At 45.1% G+C, this 15081-nt stretch overlaps 1 protein-coding gene across 1 annotated transcript in view; it reads right to left on the bottom strand.

Moving 5' to 3' along the window:
- Positions 1-15081, bottom strand: part of LOC141156954 (calcium-activated chloride channel regulator 1-like) — a 32696-nt gene that overhangs the window by 13851 nt on the left and 3764 nt on the right. The window contains exons 5-8 of the mRNA XM_073643547.1: positions 14579-14756; positions 7069-7293; positions 4098-4325; positions 3050-3227 (exon numbers count right to left, since the gene is read on the bottom strand). Coding sequence (XP_073499648.1) covers positions 3050-3227; positions 4098-4325; positions 7069-7293; positions 14579-14756 — 809 coding nt within the window. The remainder of the gene's footprint in view (positions 1-3049; positions 3228-4097; positions 4326-7068; positions 7294-14578; positions 14757-15081) is intronic.

The raw sequence follows: 15081 nt of genomic DNA, 5'->3' as shown, positions 1-15081 counted from the left end.
AGGGGGCGCGTCAACTTTGGCGTAGTCGGCAGGATATGCAACCAACCCGTTATCACCGGGTATCGCGCGCCTAGAGACTGTTTCACTGTATTGAATGTGGCACCCGCCCCAGAAGAAAAGGCGCCATTATGTGCGTGCTAAAAGACGACAAGAAACCACCTCCCATCGTGGGCCAGGTCCCAGAATGGCACCAGAAGCGGAGCCCGTCCCAAATAGCAGTGGTCATGTATGCAAGTGTGTCCATCAAGGTGGGGGGGCTGACCCTGAAGGTGACCGACAGCAGGCTGCCATGGGACCGCAGCAACTTGCCTTGCGACCGCCCCCAGCAGGGGAGGGGAGAGAGGAAAACTGGCAGACAGGGTGTGGTCTGGATCAGTCTAGACAGACCGCACCCAGTGGGGAAGATGGAGGACGGCAGTACCGGAGCCCCAGTCAGCGACCTGCTGCAGGCCGCAGCACCCTACATGCTGGAGGAGCTAGTGGCTAAGCTGCCCCAGGAGGACTCGGAGTTCCTCTGCTTGGGGATGGAAGACCTGGGCCGGAGGATGGAAATGGCACACCGAGATGCCATCACCGAGCGGAAGCGGGAAATGGAACGGCGGATGGCGAGCCGGCAGCCGATGACGATACCAGGCACCGGCGGTGCCCCAGCCTCGGCGGATCCCGACCAGCGCCAGGAGGCGACACGTGACGCAGGAGCGGCCGCGGGAGCAGGTAGGAGGAGTCTCCCTGTCCCGGGCGCTGCCAGCGTCGACCTGCTCCTGGGCCCCCTGGTGGAGCCGCTGATACCGGGCGCCACCAACACCAGCCCGCTCCTGCCCCCGCAACCAAGCCCTCCAGCCCCGGGCGCCACCAGCGGTCGGCCCGCTCCTGATCCCGCAGCAAGTTCTGCAATCAAGTCCTCTAACCCCGGGCGCTGCCACCACCAGCCCGCGCCCAGTCTCAAAGCCGCGCCCTCTGACCCCAGGCGTCATCAGTAGCGACCCTCTCCAGGCCCGGCCGCAAGGCCTACAAGCCACAGGCACGTCCGCCCAGCATGCTCTCCAGATCCCGGAAGCATCCAGCCAGCCTCTGGGCCCCCTGCAGGAGCCGTCTCCCCCGCCAGCCGAGTGGATGTACCGCCGCCGCCGGTGGGACTGGTCCGCAGAGGTAGAAGACCAGTGCCCCTCGCTCCTGCCCGCCTCGCAGCCGGCCGTCGTCTCCCAAATACCAGAGGACGAGTCCTAGTTTGAGTGGGATCACTCTGGGGAGGATCTGATGAGATTCTCCCAGGAGACCAAGGCAGCCGCAGCCCGTCGCAAGGAGTTCTGCCACCAACAGCTGATCCAATTTGAAAAAGAGCGCAGCTCATGGCGCATGCGGTGGGAGACGTTAGAGGCCCAGAATATGCAGGAGAAAGCCCGGGCCCGTCAGTCCAACAAAGCCACCCACGGTCCCAGAGAAGAGGGGACCGTAGTTAAATTTAACTTACACTGTGTTCCAAATTATTATGCAAATAATATTTTCTCAGATTTTCCCAAATTACCTATATGAATTGCAGTCATTGTAATTTTCCAGTCAAATAACTATTAGAGTACAATTGAAAGGTTTTTGTACAAACTGCCTATGATAACAGTATATTTTTTAAAAAATAAAAAACTCAAACTGCACTCAAAATGCATGTTCCAAATTATTATGCACAGCAGAGTTTTCAACCTTTTCATTTTAATAAAGAACAAAAAAATGGTCATAGGATAGGGGCTGGTTCCTGGGCATAGGAAGGAGCTCATTGGTTGCAGGTCACCTGGGCTCAAACACAGAGGAGGAGGTATATAAGGTGGGCACCATCTTAGTTCTGTAGTAGGGAGAAGAGAGAAGAGAAGTTCAGTCTGTGAGGAGGAAGTGAGAGTGGAGGAGGAGGGGAGCAGAGGCTCCGCTGGAGTTCTGCTCCAGAGCCAGGCCTAGGACACGGGCAGGGCGAGAGGGAGAGAAGGAAAGGAACAAAACAGAAAGAGAAAGGAACCGAAGAGAAAGGCCCAGGAACACGAAGGAAGAAGGGACCCTAAGGACCCAGGAAATTACAGGTGACGGGTCAGGCAAGGAAAGGGTACCGGATCCCAAGTTGGTGGAGGCAAATAATCCTCAGCCAAGAACCAGAGGTCGTGATCATATATTGGTGCGACCCCTCGCTAAACCTGCTAGGAAGGCACCATATACGATAGCGGAAAACGGGGCCCACGTTTGCCTGCATAAATCCGCGGTAGCTGGACAGAAGTTTGGTCACTGGTGGGGCACGAGCCAGAGAAAGGACAGAAGGGGGTCCTGTACAATGCTCCTGAATTGCCTGGGAGTTGACCGAGCCCCTCACCTGGTGGACGCAGCACGGCTTGGGCATTCACTACCTGTACAGAAGTGGCTTGGAGTATACGAACTGTGAGTAAAAGACCCTGGACTGCAACACGTTGTCTTCGTGCTTCTTACTTCGCCAGCACTAACGGTACTGGGACTCCCTGCACCATCACCCCCACCATCTACCCCTCGCTGCCCTGAGGCTACACTCCCCCCGTGGGGAGTCGTACTATTCCCTGCTGCACCCACAACACCAGCCTCAGCGGTCTGCACTGCAGCGGCGGTTAGCCCTGACCGCAATCCACGGGTGGCGTAGTCGGACACTGCAAAACATAGTAGACTACCACTGGTCTGACCACCCTGAGCCACGGACTGGGTTGCCACTACTACCCCCATCATCACACTGAAGCCCGGTTTCGAGTGCCCCACGGCTCAGGGGGCGAATCACATGCACCAATGACAAGGGAAATGATAGATCTGTGGTTCTCCAGCGACACTTTGCAGCATGCTCTGATGCCCGGTTTTTGCTTGGACATGCTGGGAGTTGTTGTACAGCGGCAGGTAGTAATCCTCTCCCCTATAGTTGTGCCACTGTTGATAGCAGAACTGGAAATTCTATGGTTGTTCCTTCCCTAATTTTCAATGAAGGCAAATCTACCTCTAAACATTCACATGTGGCTTATCTGATAGACTGGATGATAATTCTCCGTGTACTCCTCACCCGTCATATCAGCAATCTGCTCCAGTTCTGTAGACGCCTCTTTGCTCAGGGCTATTATATGGATGATGACTCCGCTGTCTTCAATCTCAGGAAAGCAATGAATTGAACTTTGAAGATTATCTCCATCTGCTAGAAATAGGATTTCAGTACCATGTAATGATCCGCTCTTCTGGTTGACCTGTGTGATAATATATTGAATTATTTACCCATGTAGAAGAATATATTTCTGGAAGCCAAACATATTATAAGGGCTCATGCACCAGCTCTGAGTTGTTATAAAGTCATTATCATTTCATAAAGAGTGTTTTTTCCGCATGCAGCCTTACATCACCAAGCACAATGCAGAGCGTCAGATGAAGTGGTGTAAAGCTGCAACAACTGAACTCTGGAGCAGAGGAAATGTATTCTGTGGAGTGATGGATCACACTTTTTCATAATGTATTTTGTATTATTACATCTGTTAACAACATCAAAAATATGTTTGATTTTTCCATGGTTGGATTGGAACCCAAATGCTGCAATGCAACAGTATTAACCACTAAGCCATGTTATAAATAATAGACTATATAAACAAATAAAAAGGACTGGTCAGCCATTATAACATATCTGTTCTATTAAAATTTAAAGTATTCTTTCTTATCTGTTATCGTTGTTTCAGAAGTCCATGATAATCGGTCCGATATCGGATCAGAATACATGGATCTCGTGACGCAAGCGTGACAGCTTCATAGAAATATGTGTGGCCAGTCCAGGCATTGCGATCCGACATTATCATGGATTTCTGAAACAGCCTTTACTCTGCCGGAAAATGATTAAATTGACAACTAGTAGTTACTTAACCTGTTGCCAATAGGTTGTGTCTTACATTTACAGCTACTGGCAGCACCTTTTGGATATTGGAGTATTAGAATACGATTCTTTGATAAAGGGAATTGTAACACCCAGTTTTTATCCTATTTATACATTTCTGGGAGGAATAAAAGAGCAATCACAATGCAGAGTTCTAAGAAAATATATTCCAGAACTGTTCTTTTATAAAGCGACTCACCTTAAATGCAGTTAAAATACCCAAACAGAAGTCAGATCCGTAGTTGGACTCTGACGGCGGCACTCGAGATTTGAGAAATTCTCGGTCGCTGTCTTGAGTGATTTGTAGCAGCTCAGAACCGATGTATGGATATAGCGAGAACTCGACAATACCAATGTAAGTCCCTGCTGCGATGGCCTCGGTGAGGAAGATGTCTGCCGCCTGATTTACTCGCTGCATACGTTGGTTCTGCAATAGTCAAAAGGTTCAATTTATTATAAACACATGGACTTAAGATGGCAATCAGGATTAGTACAGGATCAGTAATGTATGTACACAGTGACTGCACCAGCAGAATAGTGAGTGCAGCTCTGGGGTATAATACAGGATGTAACTCAGGATCAGTACAGGATAAGTAATGTATGTACACAGTGACTGCACCAGCAGAATAGTGAGTGCAGCTCTGGAGTATAATACTGGATGTAACTCAGGATCAGTACAGGATAAGTAATGTAATGTATGTACACAGTGACTGCACCAGCAGAACAGCGAGTGCAGCTCTGGAGTATAATACAGGATGTAACTCAGGATCAGTACAGCATAAGTAATGTAATGTATGTACACAGTGACTGCACCAGCAGAATAGTGAGTGCAGCTCTGGAGTATAATACAGGATATAACTCAGGATCAGTACAGGATAAGTAATGTAATGTATGTACACAGTGATTGCACCAGCAGAATAGTGAGTGCAGCTCTGGGGTATAATACAGGATGTAACTCAGGATCAGTAATATAATGTATGTACACAGTGACTGCACCAGCAGAATAGTGAGTGCAGCTCTGGAGAATAATACAGGATGTAACTCAGGATCAGTACAGGATAAGTAATGTAATGTATGTACACAGTGACTGCACCAGCAGAATAGTGAGTGCAGCTCTGGAGTATAATACAGGATGTAACTCAGGATCAGTACAGGATAAGAAATGTAATGTATGTACACAGTGACAGTACCAGCAGAATAGTGAGTACAGCTCTGGAGTATAATACAGGATGTAACTCAGGATCAGTACAGGATCAGTAATGTAATGTATATACACAGTGACTGCACCAGCAGAATAGTGAGCGCAGCTCTGGAGTATAATACAGGATGTAACTCAGGATCAGTACAGGATCAGTAATGTAATGTATTTACACAGTGACTGTGTGGCACCGTGCTATTACAGGTACCACAGGACCCAAAAGGGTGCATGGACGGACTTCTCCACAAGAGGCCCTCATTACATAACAGACACCTCCACCCTTCCCCTCATACCACCAGAGGGAACCCTGTTAGGGATATATATACTGGAGGGTGGAGTTAGGTAGGCAGAGCGTGCTGGCACAGAGATCAGTGAAGAAGCAGCATGTGAGCTGCTGTGCTGAGGGCCAGCCAGGGCCTAAAGCACGTGCTGAAGCCTCAGGGCCTAGAGCATGGCCGGAAGCAAGGAGAAGAGTGAGAGGAGTTATGGGGGCAGAGGAGCATCTTAGGCTCACCCCAGAACACAAGCCGGACACCGGGTCCGCGCCTACAGAGTCCTCTACGCCCAGTAGGAATAACCAGTATACCAGGAGTATTCTAGACCCCTGGTCAACCTGAAGCTACAATCATCTAAAGAACTAGGAACCACGAAGGCCCCAGCGTCCATGGATAGTGGTATCCAGAAGAAAGTTCTTACCACCAAGCATACAGGTTAGGAGAGTGAAAGAGTACAGAAGCTAGGCCTAGTTTCAGGCTGGTCAGAAGCTTCAGAGTGAGAGGAAGAAACAGATCAGGAGGCCTATTACCCGCTCACTGGGGAGAGTCCAGAAGTGCACCTTCCTACTAGGTACCCTGGACCATACCTGCCGTTACACCAGTAAAGGTACTGAAGCGAATCCCCTGTGTGCGTGTCCGTCATTCCTCCTGACCCGACTGGACCACCTCTCACCTGCATCCCTTCCATCAACCCTGCCCCAGGGGGCCCACTCCGCCTGTGAGGAGCAGAAACATCCCAGCTGCCATCCCATCACCCCCGGAGGTCTGCAGCAGCGCTGGTACCCATTACCGGAAACCACAGGTGGCGTCACGAGACAAAGCTGTTAACAAAACCCCTTTTAAAGAGTGACCCCAGGGTATGGGCCAGGGAGCCGACTGCCGTGACATCCCACAGAAGGTCAAGGCCCGGGTACCGAGTCCCCCATATTCCCCTGGGCGGGTCAACTGCACCAGCAGAATAGTCAGTGCAACTCTGGAGTATAATACAGGATGTAACTCAGGATCAGTATAGGATCAATAATGTAATGTATGTACACAGTGACTGCACCGGCAGAAAAGTGAGTGCAGCTCTGGAGTATAATACAGGCTATAACTCAGGATCAGTACAGGATCAGTAATGTAATGTATGCACACAGTGACTCCACCAGCAGAATAGTGAGTGCAGCTCTGGAGTATAATACAGGATGTAACTCAGGATCAGTACAGGATCAGTAATGTAATGTATGTACACAGTGACTGCACCAGCAGAATAGTGAGTGCAGCTCTGGAGTATAATACAGGATGTAACTCAGGATCAGTAATGTAATGTATGTACACAGTGACTGCACCAGCAGAATAGTGAGTGCAGCTCTGGAGTATAATTCAGGATGTAACTCAGGATCAGTACAGGATCAGTAATGTAATGTATGTACACAGTGACTGCACCAGCAGAATAGTGAGTGCAGCTCTGGAGTATAATATAGGATGTAACTCAGGATCAGTGCAGGATAAGTAATTTCTTTATGAAGATTCCCTTTCTGCAGATTAATTTTATATGTAAACGTAAAACATGTTCGTAGTTAGACTTTGAAGGGTTTTTCCTGGACCTGGACCTTTAGTTATCGGACCTCTATCAGTCATATATTAATCACTTATCCTGCTTGTGGCTGTGGTACAATTGATTTGTATTTCAGAACAGAAGAGTTGGCCGGGATCACCGTGCTCATGCTTCCTGAGACATCTATCAGCAGAGTGATCACTCGCTCCCTGTATCGCAGGATTTGGAGGGTCGGCTCAGGAATGATGAAGTTCTCCCTTGGTTCAGATGAAGCAATATCAATGGAATTCTTAATGATGTCCCATGTACTGTGACAATCACACATCCGATTCTGCATGGTGGGAGCTTCCATATTATGATTGGTCTCATCACAGAATCCTGATACCTGTATATGGGGAACACATGAAGTGTATGAATTCTGTATGAATTTGAAGCAAAAAAAATAATAGTACTAAAACGTGACTTTAAATAAAATATGGGGGCGTAGGTATACGGAGTCCAGGTATCAGGGGTGCGGCAGCGCCTGGGCCATAGAGTCTGGGGGAGGAACCCAGAGGCCCATCTACCTCTTAGGAAGGCATCAGTATTATTAACATAGTTTTTTAAGGTTGAAGGAAGACTAAGTCCATCTAGTTCAACCCATAGCCTAACATGTTGATCCAGAGGAAGGCAAAAAACCCATGTGGCAAACACTAAGCTCCACATTGGGGAAAAAAATTCCTTCCCGACTCCATACGACAATCAGACTAGTTCCCTGGATCAACGCCCTATCAAGGAATCTAGTATTTATAACCTGTAATATTATACTTTTCAAGAAAGGCATCCATGCCCTTCTTAAATTTTAACAGTGAATCACTCATTACAACATCATGCGGCAGAGAGTTCCATAGTCTCACTGCTCTTACAGTAAAGAATCCGTGTCTGTGATTATGATTAAACCTTCTTTCCTCCAGACGTAGAAGATGCCCCCTTGTTCCCGTCTCAGGACTCAGAGTAAAAAGATCAGTAGAAAGGTCTTTGTACTGTCCCCTCATATACTTGTACATAGTAATAAGATCACCCCTAAGCCTTCTTTTTTCCACAGTAAATAACCCCAAGTGTAATAACCTGTCTTGGTATTGCAGACGCCCCAGTCTTCTAATAACCTTGGTCGCTCTTCTCTGCACCCGCTCTAGTTCAGCTATGTCTTTCTTATACACCGGAGACCAGAACTGTATACAGTATTCTAAGTGTGGTCGCACTAATGCCTTGTATAGAGGTAAAATTATGTTCTCCTCATGAGCATCTATGCCTCTTTTAATGCATCCCATTATTTTATTTGCCTTTGCAGCAGCTGCCTGACACTGGCCACTAAACGTGAGCTTGTCGTCCACCAATAGACCCAGGTCTTTTCAGTTACTGTTTTGCCCAGTGTTTTACAATTAAGCATATAATTATACATTTTATTTCCTCTGCCCAAGTGCATTACCTTACATTTATCCCCATTAAAGCTCATTTGCCATTTATCAGCCCAAGCTTCTAGTTTACATAGATCCTCCTGTAATATAAAATTGTCCTCCTCTGTATTGATTACCCTACAGAGTTTAGTTTCATGTGCAAATATTGAAATATTACTCTGTATGCCCCCTACAAGGTCATTAATAAATATGTTAAAAAGAAGGGGCCCAATACTGACCCCTGTCGTACCCCACTGTTAACTGAGACCCAGTCTGAGTGTTTTCCATTAATAACCACCCTTTGTTTCCTATCACTGACCCAATTCTTAACCCACATACATATATTTTCCCCTATCCCCATTGTTCTCATTTTATGTATCAACCTTTTGTGTGGAACCGTATCAAAAGCTTTTGAAAAGTCCATATACACAACATCCACTGCATTTCCTTGGTCCAGTCCAGAACTTGCCTCCTCATAAAAACTGATCAGATTAGTTTGACAGGAACGGTCCCTCGTAAACCCATGTTGATATTGGGTCATGAGGTTATTCTTCTTCAGATACTCTATTATAGCATCTCTTAGGAAACCCTCCAGGATTTTACCCACAGTAGAGGTTAAGCTTACTGGCCTATAATTTCCAAGTTCAGTTTTTGTCCCCTTTTTGAATATTGGCACCACATTTGCTATACACCAGTCCTATTGTACAGACCCTGTTATTATGGAATCTTTAAAGATTAAAAATAATGGTCTATCTATGACGTTACTTAATTCCTGCAGTACTCGCGGGTGTATCCCATCCGGGTCCGGGGATTTGTCAACTTTAGTGAATTTTAGACGCCGCCGTACTTCCTGCTGGGTTAAGCAAGTGACATTTAATGGAGAATTTTTGTTATCACTAATCATGTTTTCTGTCATGCGATTTTCTTGTGTAAATACGGTTGAAAAAAAATCATTTAGCATATTGGCTTTTTCCTCATCCTCATCCACCATTTCACCCAGACTATTTTTAAGGGGGCCAACACTATCATTTTTTAGTTTTTTAATATTTATGTAGTTAAAGAATATATTGGGATTATTTTTACTTTCTCTGGCAATGATTCTCTCTGCCTCAATCTTTGCTGCCTTGATTTGTTTTTTACATAATTTATTTAATTTTCTATATTTATTTAATGCCTCATCACTACCTACTTCCTTTAGTTCTCTAAATGCTTTCTTTTTGTCACTTATTGCGCCCCTTACAGCTCTATTTAGCCATAGTGGTTTCCTCCTATTTCTAGCATGTTTATTCCCAAAGGGTATATATTGTGCACAGGTAATATTCAGGATGTTAATAAATGTCTCCCATTTGCTTTGTGTAGCTTTATGTCTCAAGGTATCGTCCCAGTTTATTGCACTAAGATCATCTCTCAACCGTTGGAAATTTGCCTTCCTGAAGTTTAGTGTCCTGGTAACCCCTCTACTACACATCTTATTAAAGGTTACATGAAAACGTATTATTTTGTGATCACTATTACCCAAGTGACCCCCAACTCGTATATTTGATATGCGGTCTGGCCTATTGGTTAATATTAGGTCTAGCAGTGCCCCCCTTCTTGTTGGGTCCTGAACCAGTTGTGAAAGGTAATTGTCTCTCATAGTTGTCAAAAACCTATTACCTTTGCTTGAACTACATGTTTCTGTCCCCCAATGTATTTCAGGGTAGTTGAAGTCTCCCATAATAATGACTTCTCCTTTAGTCGCTGCTTCATCTATTTGCTTTACGAGGATATTCTCCGCTACTTCCATTATTTTTGGAGACTTATAACAAACCCCTATCAGTAATTTATTATTTTTTCCCCCTCCCCTTATCTCCCCCACCCCTTATCTCTTAGTTTGCGAGTGTGAACGAGCTGAGTGTGACCGGAGCGTAAGTGCGAACGAAAGTAAGTGTGTGACTTGTTTTTCAGTGAAGAGGTATTTGGGAATCCTGCAGAAAATACCTGTGTGAATTGCGGTGAGTTGCTGCATTGTGACCTGCAGAGTGCTTTTCTACCTGTTTAGTTTTATTGGGCTTTTTAAAACCTATTTTCTCACTACAATTTTACAGTTTCTTAGTTTACTACCTGTGTATTTAAGGGTTAACTACATTGCACTAAAATCTTGAGATGTAGCTATACTCACAAGGGGTTAATTAAGGGGGAGGGGTCATAATTAAGGGTTTATAAGGGGCAGCTGGTTGGGCATCCAGTCCTTTGGAAGTGCATTGAGCTGTAGGGTGCATTGCTGGAAAAAGGAAAAAAAAACAACAACAAAACCTCTTTAAATCTCTTAGTTTGCGAGTGTGAACGAGCTGAGTGTGACCGGAGTGTAAGTGCGAACGAAAGTAAGTGTGTGACTTGTTTTTCAGTGACTTTGGAGTCAGGGAGTTTGGAAGGGAGGACTTTGGACTGAATTGCTGTCAGTATTTTATTAATTCTTTACTTTTATTTTTACTTAACATTCTGTCTATTGCAATCCCCATTAGGAAATGAGCTCCATTATTGACAATGCTATCCAGTGTACATCTTGCCACATGTATTCATTCCTTGAACAGCCGGTCGGGGTTGCTTACTGCTGCGAGAGATGTGTGCACGTTGTGCGTTTGGAAGCCCAGGTACTGGATCTAAATGAGCAGCTGGCAACACTGAGATCCATTGACAATATGGAAAGGAGTCTGCTGCTCACTGAGCAGCAGCTCACTGGGGTAGATGTGGAGGAGGGTGGTAGTCGGGAGCTGCAGGACAGTGAGGCCGCTAGTTGCGTGACAGTTAGAAGGGGGGGTAGAGGGAAGAGTGCCAGGGAGGCTAGTCCTGATCTGGCACACCCCAATAAGTTTGCAAAGTTGGCAGATGAGGGGAGTGATGGTACAGGGGTAGCACTGCTGCAGCAAGGCATGTCCCCTGAAAGCCGGAGGAGTGTCAGCTCCAGTAAAGAGGGAAATAGGAGAGCAAGGCAGGCCAGGCAGGTGCTGGTAGTGGGGGACTCAATTATTAGGGGAACAGATAGGGCAATTTGTCACAAAGACAGGGATCGTCGAACAGTGTGCTCCCTACCTGGCGCTCGAGTCCGGCACATCGCTGATCGGGTTGACAGATTACTGGGAGGGGCTGGTGAGGACCCAGCGGTCATGGTGGACATTGGCACAAATGACAAAGTTAGAGGTAGGTGGAAGGTCCTTAAAGATGATTTCAGGGAATTAGGCTGCAAGCTGAAAGCAAGGACCTCCAAGGTGGTATTCTCTAAAATACTACCAGTACCACGTGCCACGCCAGAGAGGCAATGGGAGATTAGGCAGATAAATAAGTGGCTCAAGAACTGGTGTAGGAAGGAGGGATTTGGGTTCCTGGAGAACTGGGCCGACTTCTCAGTTGGCTACAGACTCTATGCTAGGGACCGGCTGCACCTCAATGGGAAGGGTGCAGTTGTGCTGGGGGAGAAAATGGCTAGAAGGTTGGAGGAGTGATTGGGGGGGAGGGTATTCATTTTATAGGTGGGGAAGATAGTGACCTGGGCACAAATAAAGAAATTGGGGGTGGGGTTAGAACAGTCAATAAAGTAAGAAGGAATAGAGGTACAGAGAGATACATAAAATGCATGTACACTAATGCCAGAAGCCTCACCAACAAAATGGAGGAATTAGAATTAATTTTGTTGGAAAATAATTATGACATGGTAGGGATATCTGAGACGTGGCTGGACATGAGCCATGACTGGGCAGTTAATTTACAGGGCTATAGTCTGTTCAGAAAAGACCGTCCAAACAAGTGAGGGGGGGGGGGTGTGTTTATATGTAAAATCATCCTTACAACCCATCTGGCGCATGGCTGGTATGGTCCTAATACAGAATTTGTATGAGGGTTAGGGGGCACAAATACTATACAGGTGAAATGAAACCATGTAATAGTAAGTGTGAAAAAGCTAATAGGGTAATATGGAGGGTAATGGTAAATTAGGGTAAAATAGGGTTTTTAGGGGTAGACTTAGGATCAAGTCTAAGAAATGTTCCTGGGGCTGTTTCTGTAGTACAATGCCGCCATAGAGGACCACATGTAGTGCCTAGATCTCTTTAATATGGAAGCTTTGGGACTCTAAATGCCACTGTCAGGGGCGTAACTAAAATCGGTGCAGGGATTGTAGTCACATATGGGCCCTGGAGCTTAGGGCGTACCCAAAAGATTCCTTTGGCCCATATGAGAAGACCAATGCTATTTATAAAGAACCCGTCGTGTTCAAAATAGTATCTGATCTGAATGCAGGATATTATAGAGCAGGAGGAGCTGATCAGATTGATATACATTTTTGTTGGAAAAGTTTCATTACAAATTTTTAATATTTAATATTTTAATAGCATTTCATTCATTGAAATCCCTGGAGTTTGTATGCATGAGTCCAGTGGGCGTTCCTAGTCAGTCATTCCCTATATGACTGTGGATGTAGAGATAAATGTCAATCACTGACTAGGACCGCCCACTGGACTCATGCATACAAACACCAGGATTTTCATTGAATAAAATGCAAGGGTTTCTAAAACTTTTCCAACAAACCTATGTATCTTCCGGTGATCATCTTCTCCTTCTCTAGACCATACTGTCCACAGAACGGACTGCTTCTACAATGTGATAGGTCGTCTTTAAAGACCTGTGTAAGGGAATTTTTGGAGATTTAACTTTGGGGTCCACAAACTTTAAGTTACGACACTGCAACTATCTGTGATGTCTAAAGGTGCACATACAGATCAAAGCAAATTTTGCAGACCCTAACCCATTCATTTTGGCATGACCAACCAACTCCTTTTTATGTATGGGGACCCCTTGACTCTCCCCTGACAGATGATCTCAGGAAAAAAGAAGTATCGGCCATTCTTTTGTTCTCGGGAGATATAAGTGGTGCCTGTCAGTGTTCTACCCCACTCTACCCATGCAATCAGGGGCGTAATTAATAGGTGCAAGGGTTGCAATTGCACCCAAGTACTGGAGCCTGGAGGGGCCAAAAAGGTGATTTTGGCCCATATGAGAAGACTGTTACTATTAATACTTGCGATATTTCGGGGCCCTGTTGGAGATTTAGCATTGGGGTCCATGAGCTTCAAGTTACGCTATTGCATGTAATGCACATGGGCGAGCATTTGTGTTTATCGGGGAATCAGGATTAATAGCTGTAAACTAAACAAAGGTTTGGCCAACATTTATTGATGTTGTATGCAGTGGTGGAACTTAAACCTAATGGACCCCAATGCAAAAGCTCCAACGGGGCCCTCAATTATTTCAAGTCTTTAATAGTAATGTTTTTTTCATATAGGCCAAAGGGACTTTTTAGGCCCCTTAGGCTCCAGGGCCCGGATGCAATTGCAACCCCTGCACCTATTGTAGTTACGCCCCTGGTTGTATGGGCACCTTAAAAATGAAAGCCGCAGGGATCTATAGCCAAATGAGGCATTTATGGCCTTATGGAGTCTGCAGACATAACATCTTAATACCCTGAGGAAAAGTTGTTGTTTTTTTTTATTCTTCGCCTTAAGCCATAACTTTTATGTTTTCTTCTAACTTGCATCAGTTGTTATTTTGAATGACATCATTAATTTTGCCATATAATGTACTGAAACGAGGGGAAAACAATTCTAAGTGGTGTAAAATTCTAAAAAAAATTAACATTAAAAAAATATATATTTTTAACTTTTTTCATTTTTTTTATTTTTTATTTGTTCCCCCAGGAGATTTGAACCTCTCATAGAGCTTGTTCAATACACTGTATAGGGCAGTATTGTGTATGGCAGATGTCGCCAAGGGGGTAAAATGGTCGCTCTATTTAGGCAATCCATTTTTGTTTGACAACTCATCTGATGAGCATTTTGCGGAGGTACGCAGCACTTATGAAAAACAAATTGATTAAACTGTGCAATTTATCAAAACTGTATCTACAGTAAGACTGTTTGTTGCTCATGGCAACCAATCGCAACTCAGCTTTCATTTTCTAAACTACTCTGTAAAAATGAAAGCAGAGTTCTGATTGGTTGCCATAGGCAACAGAGATGGTCTTGGTGATAGATGAGGCCTAATTTATTTTGTAAAAATAATAGTTTTGATTTTGTGCCATAAAATGAAATTTGTAACATTTGAGAAAGTTTATTTAATAACAGGGAATGTTTGACTGTCTTGTACAGTCATACATGTTCATTTCAGAAAGGTCAACTACCGTAACCTTACAATTGTACTCACGGGCTGAAGGCCAGGAGAATACATAATGGATTCAGAGGAGAAGAGATTTTTGTCAGGGTAGAAAGTGCAGCCGTGTGCATACAAGCCGGTGCCATGATCGATACTACATGGCCTTGTTACACAGGAATGCGCCATGCTTTGTGGCCTTCTATACGTGCCATTGATATTAACCGAACACCTAGAAATGACATGAAAATGTACATCATGGGATATATTAAAGTGATTTCATCAGTATGTTCTTCAGAAAAAAATGATTATACTGTTAGATGGATTTTCTGGTATAAAAAGCCTCTTTCCAAATACAGTATTATGGATAAATATATTGTTGCAATAGATGAGGTCAATGGTTTAGGGTTTATATCCATTAGTAAGATGGAGGACCCTGCACTACTCAGCATTACACACAGACATCCCATGGATTTCAGTGAGAACGGTGTAATGCTGCATTTCCCCTGTGATGGCGCTGCAGGGAGATTGAGCACTTAATGCCAGAGACCCCCATC

This window comes from Phyllobates terribilis, unplaced genomic scaffold (assembly GCF_046119375.1).
Source record: "Phyllobates terribilis strain yellow unplaced genomic scaffold, ASM4611937v1 Scaffold_8__6_contigs__length_399053987, whole genome shotgun sequence".
Classification (NCBI taxonomy): domain Eukaryota; kingdom Metazoa; phylum Chordata; class Amphibia; order Anura; family Dendrobatidae; genus Phyllobates; species Phyllobates terribilis.
The sequence above is the reverse complement of the archived record's forward strand: the minus strand, read 5'-3'. Positions and strand labels throughout refer to the sequence as shown.